At 39.6% G+C, this 11,945-nt stretch overlaps 1 protein-coding gene across 2 annotated transcripts in view; it reads left to right on the top strand.

The window, feature by feature from the left end:
- Zbtb10 (zinc finger and BTB domain containing 10) overlaps positions 1–11,945 on the top strand; it is a 33,251-nt gene that overhangs the window by 13,742 nt on the left and 7,564 nt on the right. For both annotated transcript variants that reach the window (XM_031376330.1, XM_031376331.1), the window contains exon 3: positions 10,470–10,568. In XM_031376330.1, the coding sequence (XP_031232190.1) occupies positions 10,470–10,568 (99 nt within the window). The remainder of the gene's footprint in view (positions 1–10,469; positions 10,569–11,945) is intronic.

Here is an 11,945-nt window from a genome sequence, read left to right on the forward strand (position 1 = left end):
ATATGTAAGTACACTGTAGCTGTCTTCAGACGCACCAGATGAGGGCGTCAGATCTCATTATGGGTGGTCGTGAGCCATCATGTGGTTGCTGGGATTTGAACTCATGACCTTCCGAAGAGCAGTTGGTGCTCTTCCCCGCTGAGCCATCTCACCAGCCCTTCTGTATTTTTCTAAGGCAGTGTATATACTGTGTGCAAGAATCTTAACATGTCATATTGGTGGTAAAGACCTTTTTATAAATGGAGTGAAGGAGTACTAGAGAATGAATTATTTTAAACTAGTTGTTCCTAACTTTGAAACATCTCAGGAATTTGACATTTTCAAATATTTTAGGTTTGTGCACCATGAGTTTAGTGATTTAATGCCTGTTTACCTCAAAATATGCCTGAGTTGGGTACACTTACACTTCAGCATTTTCAGGACAGGCAGGTAGATCTCTGCAACTTAATGGCCAGCCTGATCTACATAGCATGTTCTGTTACAGCCAGGGCTGTCCCAATAGCAAATGAAGCCATGCCTGTTTTGTTCTATTTATCCATTGACCCACTGTTTCTCACTCATATTCTCTCTCTCTCTCTCTCTCTCTCTCTCTCTCTCTCTCTCTCTCTCTCTCGCGCGCGCGCGCGCGCGCGCGCGCGCGCGTGTGTGTGTGACATGCAAACGTCAAAGGACTACTTTGTGGTATTCTCATTTTATGAAGTTCCTGTTGCAAAGTTCCTTTTCCCACTGTTGTTCTTTTTCCTTGTATTTTGTCAGTTTTTATTAGCAAGTCCCTAATGAGACAGGCTCTAGCACAGGCTGGCCTCTAATTCACTATGTAGCTGAGGCTCACCTTTATATCCATCCTTATACTTTTGGTTCTGCCTTCTAAGTACTGAGATTATAGGGGTGTGCCAACACTCCTGCCTCTGAGGTAGTTTTTAATCTGATAGATGCCTCAGTTGACACTTTGTGTTTGGATTACTAATATAGAAGTCTTAACAATTCAAAACTGGTAACTACCAGGACTCAATTGCTGCATTAAGTAACTCTATAGAGTGTTTAAACGTATGTGTGTACGAGTGCCCACATACATACAAATTTTGAGCACTTGGAAACATGCATACAATAAAAATCCTTTGGAAAACTAAGCAGGTATTTTGGGTGATGGCAGAACCAATCAGAGCTAACAACTGTTCTTACAGCTATCACATACTATTGGTATTGACTTAAAACAATAATATTGACCCGTGATGGATACTTTAAAAAGTCTTTAATACTTAGCAGTTATTTTAGCAAACATTTTCTCACCATCCATATCAGTGCAGCGGGTCTATCAAACACTGTGGATAGTTTGAGTCAGTTTATGTCATCCTAAAAAAAAGGTAATTTTTGATGCTTTTACATCATTGATTGCACTTTGGTACCTGAAGTTGCTTACATCCACAAGTTTGGTTTCATCATGATAAGTTTACATATCAACTGGTGACAATTTTGTATTTTGATGGTGTTTCTAAAGAAGAGTTACAGCATCATTCAGTGGCAGAAAAATGGGTCTTCTCTCACCTAAACAATGCAGGATACAGGGAAGTAAGCGGGCAAGCTAGTGTTTGTGGAATTCATGTATAGCTCATAGTCTGGCCTTGCCAGTGGGTAGCCCTGTGAGCTAGTCTGAATTTTGTGATTGCTCACAAGGCAGTTCCAGTAGCCAAAGTGCTCTTATCAAAGCTGCCTAGAGTGGAGAATACGGACAGTTGTAGGGCCTCTCGTTTGTTCTGTATATTCATCTACTAAAAGTAGATGTTTAAATATGAAGCTGACTCTTTTTTAAAAATTCACTTAAAACTTGGAGCAGCACTGAACTGTAGCCTTTTTTTTTTTTTTTTTTTTTTTTTTTTTTTTTTGGTTTTCGAGGCAGGGTTTCTCTGTGTAGCTCTGGCTGCCCTTGAACTCACTCTGTAGATCAGGCTGGCCTTGAACTCAGAAATCCACCTGCCTCTACCTCCCAAGTGCTGGGATTAAAGGCATGTGCTATCACTGCCCAGCTTGTTTTTGTTAATAAGCAAATTATACTAGCTTCTAAGAAGCCTTCATAATTACTTATAGAACCCCTTCCAATGTACTTTTTTCCTACTTTGTCCCAGAATAATATAAACTTTCACTTCCAACATAGTTTTAAAGAGAGGTAGAAATAAATTTCTTGTGGCTTTTTTCCAAGTCAGAGTTTCTCTGTGTAGCCCTGGCTGACCTGGAACTTACTCTGTGGACTAGGCTGCCCTTAAACTCAGAGACCTGCCTCCCAAGTGCTGGGTTCAAAGGCATGTGGTCAGCTTTCGTGTAACTTTTTTTTTTTTTTAAGTAAGGACACTGTAGCTGTCTTCAGACGCATCAGAAGAGGGCGTCAGATCTCATTACAGGTGGTTGTGAGCCACCATGTGGTTGCTGGGATTTGAACTCAGGACCTTCAGAAGAGCAGTCAGTGCTCTTACCTGCTGAGCCATCTCACCAGCCCTCGTGTAACTTTTAAGAGTATAATCCTGCTAATCCTTGGTTAGTTCCTATGCCTTTTATATAATAAAAATCAAAATAAATTATCCAAAAGGGATGTTGTCTTCTGGAAGACCTGAGTTAAATTCTCAGCACACACACAGTGGCTCACTGCTAGCTGTATGTCTAGTTCCTGGGACTCTGACACACTCTGAGGGCACAGGCACAAAAGTGAAGAGTAGCAGGGCAGTCTCGAAAATGTCTCGAAAAACCAAGAAAACAAAACAAAACAAAACAAAGTGAAAAGTAGTGTGAATACATGCAGGTGAAAGGAATAAGCAGTGTTTTTAAACAGGAAAGAAAATAGACCTTATGAAGAACTTTATGGTCAGAAAATAGTATGAGACATTTCTTGAAGACATTCTCATGTAGCTTTTGCTGATCTGGACTAGCTCCCCACGTAGCCCAGGTTGGCCTCAAACTCACAAAGCTCCTTTGCCTTCCCAGTGGTGGGATTAAAAGTGTATATTACCATACCCAGCTGGGCTTTTAATGTTAAGAGCAGCCTTGACCCAAATATTATTGGGTCGATATGATTGAAAGGACCATAGGTTGTATGTAAACAGAAGGAATTATTTCTAGCAAAGCTTTGTTTAGTCCTTGTCAAAAAAAAAAGTGTCTCTTAATCTTAGCTGTCGATTGGAAACCTTGAGCATTACAGGTCAGGCTAGCTGGGCTCTTAGCTTACACATGCGTTGAAGTTCCACAGGTGAATCCAAGTAGGGTTGGATCAACTGATAAAGCCCAGATTCAGTTAGCTCCTCTCTATGAATAGGATGGGTATGAGTAAGTTAGGCTAGAGTACTGTACTTAAAATACAGTACTGTTTACAGGGCTATATGGAAATTGACTGGCAAGTTATGTCTGGTGCCCTTAAAGTTAGAAAAGACTATTGAAGTTATTTATAACAGTTTTCCAGTGCTATAGTACTTTTCTGCCAAATGCTAGATAGATGGTCTTACATAGCTTGGCTTGTTTGAATGCTGACAAAGATGACCTTAAGCAGCCCGTGTATACAATGACAGTTATTAGAAGTTACCTTCAATCAAAATTAACTTCTATAATTGCCCCTATTCTGCCATTTGTAATAGAATTTGGACACAGTTTTAGTCCATCTGGACTAGAAATGTAAATAATACCCCTGAATCCATGTTTTTCTAATTTAAGTGCCATCTCTGCTGTTGTTGAATATAGAGAACTGACTTTTAACTTTGCAGGGAAGTTTGACCAATATAACAAGTGTGGTGTTTTTTAAGGTTATAAAGACAGTTGCCTTTCCCAAGGTCATTCTCCTGTTAAAAGTAGGAGTCTTCAAAATCACGTCTCCTGTTAAAACCTTAAATTTTAGTTCTGAACTTGTAAATATGTTAACATCTATATCATTAATTGTGCTTAATTTTTCACTTATTAAGAAAAATAAAAAATTAGCAAAACACGCTTTTGCATGAATTTAAAGCTCTCTTACAAACATCTTAAAAGTACTAGTGAATATTTTGAAATATAAATTCAATGCTTGGCATATTGAGATTTATGAACACCTTAAAAGGAAATGTGACTTCTTCTATAGTTTATGACTACAGCTCCAAAAATGCATCCTTTTGTCCTGTTATGTTGAAGCTGGGATTGCATCTTCTAACATTGTCTGGAGGTTTTTCTGAGATGGCACATTTTGAATCTTTAAGCTAGTGTATCTTGTTGGACTTCCTGCTAGATGGCCTGATGATATCCATGTGATAGAACTATACACGGGAACATGAGGGGAACTTGAGACGGTTAACATGTTTGTCCTTTCAAATTGGGTTGATAGATTTAAAAATTGAAAAAGAACATTTTTCTTTCTTTTTTCTTTTTTTCTCTGTGTAGCCCTGGCTGTCCTAGAACTCACTCTGTAGAACATGCTGGCCTTGAATTTTCCCTGTCTCTGCCGGGGAAAAATGTTCTTATGTTAAAAATTCAGTTTTAACCATATTAAATGAAATTTAAGATTTGAAATATAGTTACTAATTTATTTTTCAATATTGGTTTAAATGTAGGGCCTTGTGGGTACTAACCAAGAGCTTTGCTAGTGAGGTATGTGTTTAACCCTTACATTTTTATTTAAAAGATTGTGGCCGGGCAGTGGTGGTGCATGCCTTTACCTAGCACTTGGGAGGCAGAGGCAGGTGGATTTCTGAGTTCGAGGCCAGCCTGGTCTACAGAGTGAGTTCCAGGACAGCCAAGGCTATTCAGAGAAACCCTGTCTCGAAAAACAAAAAAAAAAGGAAGAAAAAAAAAGATTCTGACACAGATTAATACAATATAGCCAACCGTTCAACAAATTTTGCGTATAGCTCAGGAAAATTTTGAACTCGTGATAATCCTGCCTCAGTTAGTTCATAGGGTACCACCTCAACCTGTTTATTTATTTTTACATTTTCTTTGTTTTACATGTGCACATACTTAAAGAAAATTAACTTTCTTAATTATTTTGTGTATTTTCAGTGTTTTTTCTTAAATGAATTTTGTCATAGAGAAATTTCCTTTTTTTAAAGGTTTATTATCTTATTATATCTGAGTACATTGTTGCTGTCTTGAGACACACCAGAAGAGGGCGTCAGATATCATTACAGATGGTTGTGAGCCACCATGTCGTTGCTGGAAATTGAACTCAGGACCCCTGGAAGAGCAATCAAAGGCTCTTAACCACTGAGCCATCTCTCCAGCCCAAGAAACATTTCTGTTAGCAGAGTGGTTATGCACGCTGTGTGTGTGTGTGGCCTCTTGCTGCGGTCTCCCAAGTGCTGCCTTCACTCTGCATCTTGTGCTTGCAGTGGCTGTGCTATAACCTAGTAGGGGCTGGACTAATGTGCAGTTGCCATTTATGGGATCTGGATTCAATTCCAGATGTTTAGGTAAATCTTTCAGACATCTTTATTGTACAGTGTTGTGAAAAGTAAGCCAGTTTTGTGTTTTTGTTTTGTTTTGTTTTGTTTTTTAAAATCACTTTTATTAGAAGCAAGGCTTACTGCTTACTTTAAAAGTTAGGCCTTGAAGTCTTACTGAACACACATTTTTAAGTACTTTTTGTCTGCCGTTGTTCTTCCTTCCCGACCTTCGCTCTCGAGGTTAGTTGTTGTTTTATTCTTAGTCTTGGAAATTATCTCAGCAGTTGAGGCTGGTTTTGAACTGATGTTCTTGCCTCTGCCTCCCAAGTTCAAGCCTGAGCTCTGCCACTGCTCACATTTTATTGCTCTCAATAAGATGCTCACATTTTAGTTCCGCTTTATTTGGCTGTACTGGTGCTTGTATAGAATGGGAAAGGCCTTTTGTGGATCAGAGCTTGAGGGCATTAAGCTGTCTGAGCACTTTCATGTGGAGAAGAGGTCATCTGTTCTATGTTGGCAGTGCTAGGCATGAACTGGGTGGGGCCTTTGCATCTTCACTAAGCTACCACCCCCACCTCTCAAGTTTATATACTACTGAATACTTGGTCTCTGGCAGCAACAGAGTTAGTTAGCTGACCAAATTGTTTTAAACTTCTCTTTTTGTTTTGTGTGTTTTGCCTGCATGTATTGCTGTTCTTTACATGAATGGTTGGTGCCTGTGGGAGCTAGGGATTACTATATCCAGGTCCTACAAGGTCAGCCAGAGCTCCTAAGCACTGAGCCAGCTGCCCTGTTTTGAATATCTATGGGTGTGTGTAGACAATGTGCCCATCTACCTTTTTGGTTTTGTTTTAATAATGTGGGTCTTGCTTGGTTGGTTCATTCCCTGCTGAGTGTGCTTCGCTGGCTGGCCAGGAAGTGTCAGGGGTCTACCTGTAGAGAAAACCCAGCATTGGTTTATAAGTGTAAATCATGTCCCTGTGCTTACAGGCTCATACTTTGGTAACTGAGTTAATCACTCTTTAACCACAGTAGTCTGAAAATTTTTATTCTCAGCTGGGCAGTGGTGGCACACACCTTTAATCCCAGCACTTGGGAGGCGGAGGCAGGTGGATTTCTGAGTTTGAGGCCAGCCTGGTCTACAGAGTTCCAGGACAGCCAGGGCTACACAGAGAAATCCTGTTTCGAAAAACCAAAACAAACAAAAAAAAAACCCTGAGGTACACCCCAGGCTTAGACTATAATTGTCTCTGTATGTCAAAGGCTAAGTTGTGATCTTTGTTTTATGACTTGGGCAACAGAGGTTTTTCAAGTAGAGATTTGATCTTTTTAACTAGATTTCCTCAGTACACTCTGTGAAACTAGCTAAGGACTATTCACAGAAATATATCTGAGTGGTGAGGAAAAGAAACTTTCTAGTATGAGCAGGACAGGGCAGCTGCAGTCTGTCACTGAGTCAGGGAGTTTGGGTGCAGGAAAACAAGTTTCTAGGGTGCGATAGGAACAAGCATTTACATCTGTGTTGTAAATGAAACTACTGAGTGGGAAAGACTAGAGAGAAAAAGATACCTATCCCTCTTTATGAAGAAAGAGGTTTTGCTTTTAGTTCTGCAACTATCTGCAGACATTTTTATATGCTGTGATAATTTATGAATTATGTGTTTATGAAAATGAAATTTGTGTAGATCATTTGTCTCTAGAGCCGTTAGCTCACATCTTTTTGAGACTATTGGGATCCTAAAGAAGCTGGGCTAACCTGCACTGTACATAGAAATAGCAAGGGTTGGAGAGATGGCTCAGGGGGTAAGAGCACTGACTGCTCTTCCAGAGGCCCTGAGTTCAAATCCTAGCAACCACTTGGTGACTCACAACCATCAGTAATGAGATCTGATGCCTTCTTCTGGTGTGTCTGAAGACCGCTACAGTGCACTCACATATAATAAATAAATAAATAAATAAATAAATAAATAAATAAATAAATCTTTAACAAGAAAGAAAGAAATAGCGAATCCTAGGGACTCCAGGCAATGTCGGGGGACCTTTCTCCCACCCCCCAGCCCCGTAAGACAGCATCACACACAGGCTCCAGAATGATTCCTAGCCTCCTTTTTCTGTGCTGTGACCTTGGTACTAAGATTGATGGTAACTCCATTAATTCCTTGTTTCATAGTGTTTTATAACTTTAGTTTCACAGTGCAGTTTTGTGGTAAATATTTTCAGGACAATTTTACTAAAATGCCCAGACTGGCCTTGGACTTGGCCATCTTCCTACCAAGTTTCCTGATTTACTGGATTATGTACTTGTGTATGTGTGTATGGAGGGGAGTTGCTCATCTGGGGATTAGAAGATTACTTGTTGGAATTAGTCATATCCTTAGAGGCAGATTTTGGGTCCTCACAGGTTTTGGGGTAGATGCCCTTAACCTACGAAGCTATCTCACAAGATATCCCTTCATCTCCTTTAGGGGGTCGGTGAAGGAGGAGACAGCAACTTACGGAGCTTAGTTGGCCTCAACTTGATACTTAGACTCAGTGCTGCAGGATGCTTGATCACACTGTAAACCCTGAGATTGTGCTGTGTACTGGAAAAACCTGGTTTTAGTCGTAGTGTGGTTCAGCCTTAGCACACACTTTTAATCAATCCAAAAGCCTTCTGCTTGAGTATTGTAAATAAAGTCAGCCATAGGTCAAGAGCCATGTGAACGTGGGATTATCATTATCATTATCATTATTATTATTAGTAGTAGTAGTAGTAGTAGTAGTACTATTATTATTTAGGTTTTCTCGAGACAGGGTTTCTCTGTGTAGCCCTAGCAGTCCTGGAACTCACTCTGTAGACCAGGCTGGCCTTGAACTCAGAAATCCGCCTGCCTCTGCCTCCCAAGTGCTGGGATTAAAGGCGTGCGCCACCACTGCCAGGTCCTCTTCTAACCTTCTAAACACGATACTTCTTTAGGTGTATTAGACTCAGTGCTCTGGACTAAATGTCACCTTGAACCCTTTGTCCCACCCCGTGTTTCCTGTGCTGCCATTGGAAGATGACCTAGCTTCTTCCCACAGTGTTGATTCTCCCACCACGCCTTATGCTTACTGTACTTTACTGTATCACGTCAGCCTTGGCTTGGGTTACTAAGAACTGCTTTCCACTTGCCCATTCCTCTCCTTTTCTGCACGTCACCCCAGCAAAGAGCAGGCATTGGGTAGCAAATGCACAGCCTGTGGCTTAGGATTGCTTTGCAACTGGTCTCTGCATCTCCTCTAGAGTCCTTTTATTCATGATAGCATGAAGTAGATTTTTAGAATTCAAATAGAAGACCTGTTTCTTATCTAAACCACTTGATCCTTTTAAAAAACAAAATAGAGAGTTCTTGCCATGACCCTCAACCACTGTTTTATATCACTGCTTCTCAGTCAAGTGGTACTACTAGTTCCTTAGTATTTAAGTGATTGGGGTTTTTATAATTGTACACCAGAATCTTCTGTGTCACATTACATTGTATGAACGAATACATAGAAAGTTTATTTACACACTATAAATACCTTTTCATTTAAATGTCTACTTCTTTACAGAAAAGTTGTTTGTATTTCTGTTAGGGGATCCAGAGCAGTCAAGGATGACCATGCCAAAGATGTCTTGAGGGAAGGAGAGAGTTCACAAAGGACAGATTTAAAATGTTTTCAGATACTTAACTCAGTTGAGGTAGAGGAGGGATTTAGTGTGGTGGGCATCATCCTAGGATTAGAAGCAGGAACCTGAATACTAAAGTAAAAAGGCTAAACTAAAAAGCTTAAATCATACTAAAAGGTATAATAAACTATTGAAAAAATAAAGATTTGTGTTTCAGAAAGATCTTTACTATTGAAGATCTTATATTATTGACTATATCTGGCAAGCTAGGAGATAAGAGCTCATTAGCATGAGAGGAATGAATGAAGTCAGAATTAAATGGATTTACAGTAAATTATTGATAACAGTGAAAAGTACACCTCATCGTCATAGCTTTAATTGAAATATTGCCTCTCTAGGTCTATCCAGTAGATCAAATCAGCTCTTAGCCAACAACAACAATAATAATAACTGCTTTTGTTAAATCTCCACCTGCAATTTTAACTAGGTCTGTTTTTGAACTAGTAAGAGAACAACTCCAATCTGCTTTTTAGCACTTGTAGTTCATATTATATGCAATGACAGCTGATAATCAGTCAGGCTCACCAAGATTATAACATTTTGTTATTAAACTAAAATTCCTATATCAGATCTTTAATATATGAATATAAATGAGCTAACAAGGCATGCAGTCACATAGCCATTTCATAAAACTAGGCTTAGCACCTGACATACACCTTGGTTCTTCAAAGACCATTCCTAACCAGTTGGACATGTTTGTGTGGTTGAAAGCTATTTTCATCATGGGTTATAAATTCAAATTGTGCTAAGAAGATGGCGCCTCCTCAGAGGACCCAAGTTTGATTCCTAGCACTCATAGTAGCTCACAACCATTGACATGCCACATACATGCATCTGGCAAGACATTGATAAAACCGTTTTAGGTATATATGCCTGTCAACTAACGATAAGGGCGGTTACAATGCTTACTTAGGCTATAGGCTGTTTAGGACGTTCTGAGCTCTGGGTTCAGTCCGCAGTACCACATACAACATTTCAAATAAAAGCGTTTAATTTAAGGTATTTTCACATATTAGCACATGATTTCACAATTATCACTAAGTCAGAAATATCGTGGCTGGTGAGATGATTGTAAAGTGGTCTGTTCCACAGGCCTGGCATCCCAAGTCCTGGAACCCATGCTGGAAGGACAGACTGGATTCTGCAAGCTCATACTCTTGCGTACATGGATGCATACAGTCTTACATTTGTTTAGTACAGAGTTATTGGTCATTGAGTTTATTAGGCAGTGAGAGAACCAAGGATGAGTAAAATATGTTATGGTCACCTGGGGTTTACATGCTCAGCCTGTGGTGGATTGGAAGGCCCCTTAGAACCAGGAAGAAAGGACTGTTCTTGGGCGGATGGTTCTGGGGCAGTTTGTAAATAAACTCATTGTGTGTTCTTTTCAGATTTGGATGGTGCACTACTCTCAGGACCTGATGGTGATAGGACCATGAACACAAATTTATTGGCTGAAGCATGCAGTAGTCAAGATGGCGGAGATGCTGGTAGGTACAGTAAGATTTTTGGCAAGAATGCATCCGAGAGGTTCTGAAGATTGTAGAGTGTTATTGAGCCTACTGTAGATTCTTGACTAGTTGTGTGTAAATGTTTCCAATTGGAGACTATTCTGAAGTTAGTTAAGGTTGTGATGACTTTAGGAGCTTGGTAAATGGAAATTGGTATTTTTGGTTTTGTTTGGGAGTGGTATCTGACACATGGCCTTTAGGAGCACCTGCACTCATGCTACACAAACATGCACAATTAATCATAAAAGTAATTATTGTTTGTTTTTGTTTTGTTTTTTTGAGACAGGGTTTCTCTATATAACCCTGGCTGTCCTGGAACTCACTCTAGAGACCAGGCTGGCCTTGAACTCAGAAATCTGCCTGCCTCTGCCTCCCAAGTGCTGGGATTAAAGGCGTGCACTACCAGTGCCTGGCTCCTAAAAATAAATTTAAGAAAAATGTTGATAAATTCTAAACAGTGATATTTAAAGCAGTTTTACTTGGGGAAACATTGAGTATAAAGGCAAAAATTACATGACTATTGTAAATAAAATAGATTGATAGAATTGGACCGAAATCTATTTTAAAACCCCATAAAAAGTAAATCTCCATAAAGGTTTTTTATTACTACTTTGTGTGTGTGTGTGTGTGTCTGTGTGTGTGTGTGTGTGTGTGTGTGTGTGTGTGTGTGTGCGCGCGCGCGCGCGCGTGCATGCATGCCTCCCTTACCAAGAAGGAAGACTATCTGTATCTTTAAGTTTAGAAAAAGAAATATTTATTTTATCTGTACATATTCTGGCACTGAGATCAGAATACAATTGGGAAATTGGCTTTCTTTACCCTGTGCGTACCGGCGACCCCAGTCAGATGATCAGACTTGGCAGGAAGCAGTTTTACATTGAGCCATCACCGGCTTACTGCATATTAATGGTATATGCAGAAAAGCATTGAATTTGAAGTATTTTTTAAAATATAATTCCTTCACTGTTGGTTTATTAGTTTTAAATATATCATACACACATACACACACACATATGTTTATGTAGTGAGTACCGTTTGAGTGTATTAACAATATATGGTTTCTGAGGTCAGTTTTTGAAGTATTTTGAACAAATCAAAAATATTAGGTATTTCTTAAATATATTTATTCAACAAATAAGTAAAGGGCATGGGTATTTTGGACATTAGAAGCAGTGTCCTGCTGTCTGATGTCCCATTAGTAATAAATCTGTTACTTTACTTAATTACTTAAGGAATATGAATCATAAAGCCCCAACTCAGGTAAGAAGTATGAAAGTGGAAACTGACAGGATGCCACCTCCTTCCAACCCCCATCCCACCCCCATCCTACCCCCGTCCCACCCCCATCCTACCCCC

Source organism: Mastomys coucha, unplaced genomic scaffold, assembly GCF_008632895.1.
Source record: "Mastomys coucha isolate ucsf_1 unplaced genomic scaffold, UCSF_Mcou_1 pScaffold17, whole genome shotgun sequence".
NCBI classification, from domain to species: Eukaryota; Metazoa; Chordata; class Mammalia; order Rodentia; family Muridae; genus Mastomys; species Mastomys coucha.